At 40.3% G+C, this 12,226-nt stretch overlaps 1 protein-coding gene across 1 annotated transcript in view; it reads right to left on the bottom strand.

Moving 5' to 3' along the window:
- LOC104875853 overlaps nt 1-6,908 on the bottom strand; it is a 21,395-nt gene extending 14,487 nt beyond the window's left edge. The window contains exons 1-2 of the mRNA XM_010643589.1: nt 6,439-6,908; nt 4,035-4,116 (exon numbers count right to left, since the gene is read on the bottom strand). Of these exons, the coding sequence (XP_010641891.1) occupies nt 4,035-4,116; nt 6,439-6,908 (552 nt within the window). The remainder of the gene's footprint in view (nt 1-4,034; nt 4,117-6,438) is intronic.
- Between the last annotated feature and the right edge of the window lie 5,318 nt (nt 6,909-12,226).

Genomic DNA, 12,226 nt, shown 5'->3' with positions numbered 1-12,226 from the left:
ATATATATATATATGGAAAATGCTTTCATTTTTCTCAAATTTCAAACTGTTGGAGTTTTTTTTTAAATTTAACTTGTCTCAGAGAAGAAAGCAGACAAAGTATACTCAGACATAAGTTACCACAACAGGGCCTTCCTAAGTAGTGAGACATCAGCAAGATAAGGGAGACAAGAAAATATTGCTGCATGTTTAAATATAGGACCTTTAGTTTCACTGGCTTTTCCACAAAGCCAGAAGGGGATGTGTCCAAAACCGCATCAGTTGAAATTTCTGGAAAAACAAAATGGAACTTAGGTGTGGTCCTCCTTAATAGTAAGAATCCAGTACACTGGTGGAAAGCAGAGTTTCCCTCAGGAGAACAGGGGATAGGGACCAACAGTCGCTGCTTGGGTCTCCTTTGAATCAAGATCCTCACTGACCAAAAGTCTGGGAGTCCTATTGGCTATGACTCTGCTCATCTCTAGGTTGGTGGCCTGGGGTAGGACAGTGATTGAATCTGTATCTGTGGCTACCTCTATATCAAGATTTCTCTGCCGCACTGGTTGATTCAAATAAATCATCCTTTAATTCTAGTGGAGCTGAAGGGAAAGACTTAGCAGGTGGAAAAAAAAATCTCCGCACCCTTCTGGTTCATGGAACAGGAGGTGGTCCCTGTGCAGTCACCCAAGTCTCTCCTCCATCAACAGTGGAAAGTCAGGTGGCTGACAGTGCCCAGGGACACGCTCAGTGCTCGCCCTGTGAGGGGTTCTGCTCAGCAAGGAGCCATCGATATTGTGCTTCTGACTGTGCATTGTTCAGACTGGAGCAGAAGGAAACTGCCAAGACTGACTCTTCATGACCTTTACGGGTTCCTGAAAGCTAAGAGCAAAAAACTAAGGGGTTCAGGAGCAAGGAGCATGGCTACTTCTAAATACAAGCAAGAATGGAATCAACACTAAACAGGACTACTCCAACTACTTTCTCATTTTATGAACTATAGCTAAGACTCCATTCTCAGCATGCCCCATAGGACACCCAAACCCGATAGCTTGGGGCCCACTGAGCACAAAAACATTGGAACCATGGAGGTCTATTCACCAACAAGCAGGGTCTCCCTGGGCTACATTCTGGCAAGGAATGACACCCTGCCAAAAAGAAAAAAATCACTACTTCTCCAACATTGTCATTTTGATTTTTGTGTCTGTTTGTTGTTGTTGTAGTTGTTTCGGGGTTTGTTTGCTTGTTTGTTTGTTTTTGAGACAGGGTCTCACTATGTAGTTGAGACTGACCTGGAACTCACTATGTAGCCCAGGCTGGTCTCAAACTCACAGCGATCCTCCTGCCTCAGCCTCCCAGTGCTGGGATTACAGGCATGCACCACCACGCCTGGTTTGGGTCTGTTTGTTTTTGAGACAGTCTCACTATAGCCCAGGCTGGCACTAACCTCCAGAGTGCAGGAGCCTCCATGCCTTCATTTTGCTTTTTCACATTTTCAAAGCAGTAAAAAAAGAAACAACCAAACAATCCAGAAATTAAGAGCTGTACCAGGAAGAGAGTAAGAAGAAGAACCCATTTTGATGCAGGTGAGTGACATATCTCTTCCTGAGAAAGGGACCTGACCTCAAGAAGAGCTAGAAAGGAAAGCTTTGGAGTGAAACATTCCTTTCTTTGTGATTCCTGAGTACTGAAAGTTATTCATCATGTATTTCAGTCTGAGTGTCTAAGTTAAATAGATAATGATGTACTGGTTTCATTTGTTTTCTGGAATAGATTGGTCCAGGCGTTAAAATTTGATACCTATTCAGAAGACTATATGATGTAAAGGATTGAGAACCTTGGAAACCTCATTCTCTAGTCTCCACCTGAAGTCTTCCTTTTTTTTGTTTTTGTTTTCACTTGTGTGTGTGGTATTGGGGATCGAACTCAGGACCTCAAGCTTGCAAAGCAGGCATGGAATCACTGAGCTCAATTCACAGCCATAAGTCTTCCATTTCTTTTTATTTAGATGTTTTAGTTTATCGGTACAGTTTAGGTATACTTACAGTCACATTAATCATTGGGGTCTTGTACCTTTACATAACATATCTTGGTTCTTATTTTTCCCCATTCCCCTTGCCCTCTCTTCACCCCCTCTACCCTACCTATTTACAAAGACTTTGTTTACGTGTTTTTCCTTTTCTCATATTTTTTCTTTTCCCTTTTTACCTTTCACCTACTCCTCCCACTTCCCCTACTTCTTTAGACCTTTTCTTCCTATTATACAACATCAATTATATATATTGATCCTTGTTTACACTTTCAGATTTTCACACCAGAGAAACTATATGGTATTTACACACGTGTGTCCATTAATGTCACTTAAGAGTATGGCCTCAATGTGCATCCACTTAGTTATAAATGTCTCAAGTTTCTCATTCTTTATGGCTGAGTAGTACTCCATTCTGAGTTTTGTTTGTTTGAGACCTTCCCTATGTAGTTCAGGCTGGCCTTGAACTCACTATCTTGCCCAGACAGGCCTCAACCTCAAGGCAATTGTACTGCCTCAGCCTCCCAGAGTGCTGGGATTATAGGTGTGTGTCACCATACCAGCTACAGCATCCTGATTTCAATGATGATATAAATAATGCTTATATTGTGGTACTAAGGAGAAACAAAATGTAAAATTACATATACAACTTGTTTAAAACTGATCAGGGGGGCTGTAGTTGGAACTGAACCCAGGGCCTTCACACTGAGCTAAATACTGACTCTTTTTATTTTCCATTTTTGCTAAATTGTCCAGATGGGTCTCAACCTCACAATCTTTCTGCCTCAGCATCTCACAGCCCTGGTATTATAGGGCTATGCCACTGCTTCTGGCTAAAACTGGATTTTTTAAAAAGCCTTGACAAGCCAGGCATGGTGGCACACACCTGTAACCCCAGCACTCGGGGCTGAAGCAAGAGGAGTGCCTCGAGTTGAAGGCCAGGCTGGGCTACATAGGGAGCTGAAAGCTAACATGAACTACCTAAACAGACCCTGCCTAAAGAAAGAGAAAACAGACCACTGCCATCCTTTTTCCAAGCTCTGCCATATGAATATTATTAACTCATTTAACAAGTTTTTATTGACTATCAAGCATTGTTCTAAATACTATATCAGCAAAAAAAATAGGCTTGATTCTTAGTCCTGGTCAATTATGATGAAGCAGGAGATACAGTGAAAATCAACAAATGGAATAAATTAGATGAGATTAGTAGTATGAAAAGCAATCATTAGGGTAGTTACAGGTATGTAGTGGCAGCGTTCAGTTCTGAGGAAGTGAGTGGGTATACCAGGCTGGGTTTCATACAGACCTTCTCAAGAAGGTCTCTCTGGGAAACAGAGTAAGAAGCAGAAAGAGGTTCATCTTCAGGAAGAGTGCCCCAGGCAACAGAGACAGCAGAGGCAAAAGCTCTCCACGTACTGCTGCCTGGTCTTCTTTTGATACAGGATGAATAAAATTCAGAGGCATCAGAGAGAAATTTTCATGAGGTAAATATACATATAGCAGATTTCCTTTAATCCGCAAATATTTATATTGAATACCCATAGGATTTTGTGCACTATTCTAGGTGCTCAGTGCCAAGCAGCACCCAAAACAAAGTTCCTGGCCCTAATGCAATGTAACATTGTACAGCAAGGGGCTGACAAGCAAGTTGAAGAAATAAAAAAGAAATCCACAGTGTGCTATACAGTACAAGTGATCAGGGGAAGCGGGGCAGAGGAGAGGAATGGGTAAGTGTGTTGTGGGAAGAGATGCAGATCTGGCTAGACACTGAAACAGAGGTGAATCGAAAAGAGAAAACAACACGGAGCTAATTTTTCTGTTCTGGAATCAGTGCTTCAAAGTGGCTTACCAGAAACAAAGATCCTGATCTCAAAATAATCATGAAATTTCTTTAATCCTATTTACTATATGTTTCTTTCTTTTTTTTTTTTTTTTTTTTTTTTTTTTTTTTGTCAGTGCTAAGAATTGAATTCAGCACCTTGTGCATACTAGGCGAGTGCTCTACCACTGAGCTACATCCCCAAACCTCAGTAATGTAGTGCATTGTTCTCTGCTTACACAGAGTGACCGGCAAGTCCTTAAACAGTGCCCACTCACAGTTACCTTGGCTTAAGTAAAGCATAATTAAGGAATCAAATCTGCTAAAATAATAGCCTTTGTGTAAGGAATATTTACTCTGCTCCATCACTGCAGTAAGGGCTAGATAAGTGCATAATTAAATGATATAAATAAAATTCACTTTACCTGTACAATGCTCTGTGAAGTAGGCACCATTATTCTCAGTTTCTGGTCACAGTCAATAAACGAAATGAGTTCCAGAAATTAGTTCCTGAAGTGATCTCAGAGAGATCGCTCCACCGCCACGATCACTGTCCCCAGCCCCACAGGCACACAGACTAAGCCTCAGCAACACCTTTGTGTCTGCTCCATCCATTCCCATCTTCCTGCAGTTTGCCACATCCTGCTTGCGGCTTCCTCCATCGAGACGGCATAATAGTCCACTGTATATAAATACCACTTTTTCTTTTAATTGGATTTGTTGTTGTTGTTTTTTATTTGGTTTGGGGTTTTATTTAGAGGGAGTTTATTGCTGTGTTTTTTTTGTTTGTTCATTGCTCAGGATTGAACCCAGGGTCTTCACAGTGAAGACCTGCATACCCAGCCTTTTGGGGTTTTTGGGTGGGTTGTTTTTTAATTTTGCGGCAGGATCTCAGAAAGTTGCCCAGGCCAGGCTGCATTGTACAATGCTTCAGTGTCAGCCTCCCAGAGCACTGAGATTATAGGCATGTGCTACCATCCCCAGCTTCGCATGCGTTCTTTAGAGAATAGTGTATTCAAGTCCTTTGCCCTTTTATTAATTAGCTTATATATTATATTATTCTTGAGTTACAGAAGACATATATATATATATATTGCACAATCATACCTCACTTCAGTATGCAATGTATTGATAAGCAACAGCATATTTTGTGCAAATGCTATAGAGTGTACTTCCACAAATTAAGATGGCTAAAACATCACTACAATACAATCTGATGGGACCATAGTCATACATGTAGTCCATCACTGACCAAAATGTTATCAGTTCATGACTGTATATATACAAAATGATTCTTTGGATATGTCATTTGCAAATATTGCATTCTGTAGATTGCTATTTCACTTGATTTTTTTTTAATAGGCAGAACTTTTTATTTGTTGTTTTTATTTCGGTTTTGGTGCTAGGGATGTAAACCAGGGCCTTGCCCAAGCTAAGCATGCAGTCTACCACTAAGCTATACCCCCAACAATTAATGAGTTTTTGCCATGAAATATCTAGAGACAAACAACAAAATTACTTGTAATTTTTTCTTCCTGGACAAGAGTTCCTCAGAAGAGCAAAAAGTTAAAGTGAAGACAGTGACCTAAAGCTTTGCTGATAGTAATCTGTGTGGCTAGAGAAGGTTCTGGGTTTTAATACAATTTGCACATACATTGATCATGATAGGTTGGGCATCCATTAAGACTTCTGTGTCAGAGATCCCCACCTGCTGGCTTATGTGGGTTTGAAAAAAAGAAAAAAAATCTAGAACTACAAAAGCAAGTTTTAACAGCAGGGCTCTGCTGCCACCTGCTGATGTAGTTTTAACTTTTCAAATGTTTTACAGAAAAAAAAATGTTCACTTTCACTGAATACATGTGTACTAAATACCAACCACATAAGAGATGCTAGAAAGAGAGAAATGGCACAGGATGGGAAGGTGGATGTGAAGGCAGATGATGTCCTGGTGAGGAAGAGGCAGGGTTAACAAGAGGGTAAATGTGCAGCCCAAAGGATAGAGATGCCTAGACAGGAGGGGTGGAGGGGCCTGGCATGGGGCAGTTAGGAAAGCTTTGTAAGACAGGGAATTCCAAGGCGTCTCCTGAAAAAGGATTGATGTGAGAATGTGAGAGGGTGATAGGAATTGGAGGTACAGGAACAGACAACCACAAGGCATGGAGATAAGGACCAAGAAAGAAAAAAGGGCCAGATTCTAGAAGGTTCACATTCCATGTCTTGGAAGACGCTCCGGGCAAGGACAAAGAACCAGTCATGGGTATCAAGCAGAGAAAGTGTAGAATTAGATCTCCCTTTAAAATACCACTCAGGCAGTAGTATTGAGAAAAGATTGGAAGAAAGTGAAATCGAAACTCAGAGCATCAGTTTGGAATCTTTTTTGTTTCAAGTTCTATAAACCACTCTACTCAAATAAAAGGAGAGATTTACTGGAAAGATACCAGAAGTGCTCAAAACCGTTAGGAGTCTGGGCTTGGAAAGAGGCCAAAGCAAAGGCAGTTTGGGAGAGGCACAGTAGTATAATTGGAACAGTTCCAGAAGTGGTGAGAAAGAAGAACGAAGAAAGTGAAAGAGGGAAGAAAAGAGAGGAAATGATAGGAAGAAAGTATCATACTTTTTTGATAAAGGGGGATTAAAGACTGCAGTTTCGTAATTCTGCGTGTCAAGTAAAAGCCTGCCGCAGTTTGAGAGACTGAGAGAAGAGGATCGATATGAGAGGTGTTTGGGACTCATGGGCGCCCCAACGTGGGCTGACGGACAGTGGCCCAGCCGCACGCACTGACAGTGGCTCCGGTGAGCACAGACCCAGGTGCCGGTGCTGACCAAGTCCACAGCCGTGGATTCCATGCCTTGGTGCAGCCTCTGCCAACTCCGGGCTGGCCCCGCGTGGCTTCCCACCAAACGGCCATCAGAAGCGCAAGATCCTACCGTGGACGAGGCCAGGCCTAGGACGCGGGATCCAACATGGCGACTGGAGCAGGCGCCACGGGGGGGCGGGGACCAGAAGGATCCACTGAGAAGGTTTTTGGGAGGTGGGAGAGGGGCTCTCACCTTGGAATCAAAAATTAAGGAAAGCTGATACATAGATCAAATCACACAAACGGACAGTGAAAAAAGAAAAAAGGGGTGAAGCTGCTGTGGGAGGGAGATCAGCCGGCCACGCCCGCTCCGTGGGGGCAGCCATGTTGGACGCCAGGCGGGGTCTGAGGCCGAGGTGGGCCGAGATAGACTCCAGGCACAGAGCTGGCGTTTGTAGGCCTCACACTTAAGTGGAGCTTAGTAAGTCGTAGGCGGTTCGTCCAAACGGCCTCGTCCAAGTCCTGCATGCAGGTGGACTCTTTTCCTGCTGGGCACCCCAGCGCGCCATCCCAGCCACAGAGTGGACACCTCTCTGAGGAGAACATGGGGCCGGGTCACCTGCGACCAGGATGGGAAGGGGAACTGTGCAGACTGGTGGACTCTTTGGCATAGTGGTTAGGAAAGAATTGCCGCTGCTGTCCTCCCTCGCAGAACCTCCACCAGCACTCACTGAGGCTGGGGACTCTTCCCACAGCTCAGTCGGGACTATAGACTGGTGACTGGCACACACAACCCGAGGAAGCTGCAGACTTCAGAGAGTGAGGGTTCAGCTACACTCTAGTAAACACCATCTCCCAGGCTTTCTGGCAAAGAGATTAATTACATATGAATCACATATACGTTATCTTGTTGGAGTATTAAACCGAGTTCCAATCGGCTATCTTCTGAGTTTTGGATTTATTGTGTTGTATTGTTTGGTTTGCCATTGTTTGGTTGTCTTTTGTGTCTTGTGGTAAGGTTTTTTGCATTTAGTTTTTTCTTTTTTTGTTTTTGTTTTTTTTTAAAGATAAGGTCTTGCTATGCAATTCAGGCTGGCCTCAAATTCATAGCAATCCTCAAATTCTGGGATTACACCACACCCCCAGCTTTCTTCTAGGTGTTTTGACTTATTTGGTATCTAGGTTCTCTCCCACTTCTCATCTCCCTACCTTGGGTCATCTCAAGATCCCACAGAAATTCTACTTGTTAATTCTTTTTCAGAAAGAATATTAGCAGTATATTAACTCTTCCTCTAAAGTTTCTAGTTTGCCTATTCTCTTCTCTCTCAATCACTCCTATCTTCTGTATCAACCCCCTGTCCACCTCATATTATTCCTTTGATTCTTCTGTGTCTTATTGAGCCCTCATTCTACACAATTTTTTTCTCTATTAATATTTTTTATTTTTTAAGTTCTTTTTTGGTGAGGATTGAAGTTCTATCACCCATTTTCTTGTTCCTCCCTTTTTTAATATTACTTTTTTGTTTGATTAAGTTCTCTTTATCCCTCCTCTTCTTTGCCATATCTCTTCATTTGTTTCCTTGTTTATTATCTTTTTTTTTTCTCTAGTTCAATCTCTATTCCTTATTGTTTATTCTTTTCATTATTGGTTATTTTCTGTTATCTAATGCTATTTTTTTTACTTCTTAATAGGATCTTTCATATCAATTTTATTACCTTCTTCCCATCTTCCATTGCTTAGTTTTTTAAAATTCTATTTCTTCATGCTCCCATTCCCTAAACCTCTAACCTTACTACAATAACATAACCATTAGCCCTTATGAATTTGTAGATAGTTAAATGTATTTTATTACACTGTTGGACACTGTTCTAATAGGGTTTTTTGTTGTTCTTTTATTTGGGGTTTTTGTTTTTGTTTTTTTGTTTTTGTTTTTTGTTGTTTTTTTTTTTTTTTTGGTACTGGAGATCAAACTCAGGACCTTGTGCTTTCAAGGCAGGCAGCAGAACCACTGAGCTAAATCCCCTATGGTTAATGGCAGCAAAATTGCTCTACTGAGTAAATGTTTACTATATATCGAGATCTGGCTTGTCTTAGAGTTTGTGATACAACTCTAGAACTTGTTTCTATGGTTAAAGGTTACAGTGTTAGTTATTAGAGTTTGTCATTATCCAGTTTGTATTTGATACTATTATTATTGCTGATTTTACTACTGAGCCAAAGTGACTAGTTGTTGCTATCAGTTGGTTTTCTCTGCATCCCAATATCTAGATTTCCTAGGGGTCATAAATAATACTATAGCACATTACCAAACAACTGGATACTGGGCCAAATAGGCTGCATTCTTTCATCCCTAATAATGAGAAGCAGATGGATCCTGGGACAGACCCAAAGGCCAGCAGCTAGTTATGCCTAGGGGACATCTCTGAAAAGCAGACATTATCTAAATATGTCTGGATACTAGCAATAAAGCTGTCCACCATAAGCAATTTGCAAACCTCAGCACAGAAAACAAATTTTAAAAATAGAAAACAAGAAATTAGGGAATCAAAATGCCCCTAAAAGCTACCAAGTTCCCCAAAGCAAATCCAGGGGGCAACAAGGAGGAAGAAATCAGAAGCCACATTATGAAAATATCTGAAATAGTATGAGAGGAAGTAACAAAACAAATCAATAACATGCTTGGTCAATTCAAACCAGAGATAATTAAAGAGTTGATTACTTAATAAAACACATAATTACTGAGTCTAGAGAAGATACTGATAAAATAGAGGAGCTAAAGACATGCAAACCATAAATGCCCAACTTAAAAAAGAACTGAAGTCCATAAAACAGTCTCAACAGAAATGTAAGAGATTAAAAGCTCTAGTGAAAGTATATACAGCAGAATCCATCAGTGTGAGGAGAGAATATCAGACCAAGAAGACAGGGCTGTCAGGTTTGGTGATCAGCTAATGAAGAATATTTAAAATAGCAAATGACCATGAGACATTGATCCAGGAACTGCTAGATGATGCAAAGAAGACTAATTTAAAATTAGTTAGAATCAGTGAAAGATCAGAAGATAATACAAAGGGCATAAAAATCTATAGAAGTAATAGCAGAAATCTTTTCAGTCTGGTAAAAAAATTTGACATACAGATTACTGAGACATAGTTGTTTTTTAGAAAATATACCAAGAGATATTTGGGCTGGAACTCAACAATAGATTAAATACAAGGGGAAAGGTGAAGAGAGAGGATTATATTGAGGATGACTGAGATTTGTATTTATCACTTTATGGATAATGATACCATTGCTGAAAGAACACTGGAAAAGGACAAAATTCTACATATAAACATATTTTGTACTTCTGGTATATATCATTAACATGTCACCTTTGTGTTGTAGTTATTTATATGCATGTAATTTTTTAAAATCAAAGCTTTTTAGAAGTTGGCAAACTAAGGTCCATAGCCATATCAAATCCTGTTTTTGTATAGACCATGAGTTAAAATGTCTTTTATGTGTTTAAGTTGTGTTAAAGAATAGACACAAAAGGCTGGGGATGTAGCTCAGTGATAGAGTCCTTGCCTAGCATGTGCAGTAATAATTCCACTCAAGAATATTTCTGTTTGCAAACAATTTGGTTCACAAACAGAAGCGTTTGGCAAAATTTTGCTTCCATTTGCAAATTCCATATCTGGTGACAAACACTACCTCATACAAACAAATGCAGCCACCTTCCCCCAAATCATAAAGCAAACTCAGTTCATAAACCAAGGGACCCTTGAATGAGGCTGTGAGCTTGATCCCTAGGACCACAAAGAAAAAGGGGAGGGGAACCACATTAAGATGAATATATGACAAGAACTGTATGCAGCTTACAAATCTAAACTATTTGCTTCCTAACCTTTGATATAAAAAAATTGTGGATTTTTGCTTTATATAGTTTATCTTGCTTTATTTGATAGTGAATGTTTGTAGCATTAAATACCTGAAAACAAGATAGCCTCCAAAGAATCTGAAATTGTAAAAATAATGAATAGGAACCATAAGTCTCATGTTATATGGTATGCAGAAACATGAATATTTTGCAAGCTAAGAAAGGTATAAAATATGCTGACTTAATGAAAATGCATGGGGAAGAAAGTTTTGTAAAAATTTGGAAGTTTACCTAGGATGGTCTAATTTAAGAAATTTAGCAGCCCTGAATTTTTGTGGAGAAATGAACTTTTTTTTTCTTTTTTGGTTTTTTGAAACAGGGTTTCACTATGTAGAGACTGACCTGGAACTCACTATGTAGCCCAGGTTGGTCTTGAACTCACAGCACTCCTCTTGCCTCAGCCTCCTGAGTGCTGGGATTATAGGCATGAGGAAGAAATGAACTTTTTAATCTCTCAAAATCATATAATAATAATGTCACATTTACCTAAGCACCAAGCTTTATTCCCATAATTTCTCAATTTGACTTTTCCTTCCTTTCATTATATAGAGGGAAACTTTCAATTGAATGTTAAAAATGGACAATGGCTCAGTAATTTAGCAGAGTGAAGTGGTCCACTGTGTACCATTGCATTTGTACAGAAATCAGTAATTTGGCTTTGTAAAGCCAATTGTTTCACCTTATCTACTATTGTAGTCAGGGCTTACAAGGGAATATGTTTTATACAGGATGCATAATTTATAGGATTATTTTATAATATTCACCCAAAAGTCAAATGCAGAAGAGTGTGAAAGATTTGTCTATGCACTGGAGATCCAAAGAATCCAGCCAAGGGCCCGGATTCCACAGCAATGTCCTATGAGTCCAGCCAAAGGCCTGGCACCCACCACAGTATTCCCTATGTGTCCACAATGAAAGACTGAAGGTCTGCACCAAAAAGCCCAGGAGCTGGTGCTGAAGGATGGAGTCTGCGCCCAGAGGCATGAGATGACGCCCTGGCAAAGGTAAAGAGAGGAGCTCCTCTGAAGAGAGCCGCCAAAGCTCAGCAGTCTGCTTTTCCAAGAATAGGAGGCAGGCCAGAAATTTGTTGCTGTTTAGAGTCTCTGACAGGCCCCCACAGGTGAACCACAGTGGAGGCTTGCAGGGAAAATCAACAGCATGGGGTCTTCTCCTTCCATTCTCCTTTTGTGTCATTTGGCAACAATCCTCAGGTGGAATGTCCACAACCAGAACCACACTGAGTTAGTTCAGCTGGGCATTCCCACTTAAGTTGACCATTGATTAATCCACCACATCTACAAAGCACTACCACAGTTTGCTTTGTGTCATGTTCTGTAAACTTTACTTAGAATTAAGGTTTGGCTGTTCTTCATTTGGCTGCCTTTGATAATTAACTTTATTTCATCTGTCTTCTGTAAGAGACAAGGTTACAGAAATTGCCACGCAAATGAATATACAAGTTGGTAAATAAGCTTATTACAAAGGATACTGTCTTTTTAATAAGACAGCAGCAGAACTGATCTGTTTTCATACCGATAGTTGCATGAAAATAATATTAGTTATGGGAGAGGAAAGAATGCCTGTGCCCTCCATCCAGTGAATTCATCTTTAAACACTCAATTATTATGGATATTATTATCATTGGTTTATTGAGGCAAGCTGTCACTATGTAGTTGAGGCT

The sequence above is a fragment of the Fukomys damarensis genome, unplaced genomic scaffold (genome assembly GCF_012274545.1).
Source record: "Fukomys damarensis isolate Sample0158 unplaced genomic scaffold, DMR_v1.0_HiC HiC_scaffold_19, whole genome shotgun sequence".
NCBI classification, from domain to species: domain Eukaryota; kingdom Metazoa; phylum Chordata; class Mammalia; order Rodentia; family Bathyergidae; genus Fukomys; species Fukomys damarensis.
Note: the sequence above shows the minus strand (reverse complement) of the source record. Positions and strands in the feature narration are given on the sequence as shown.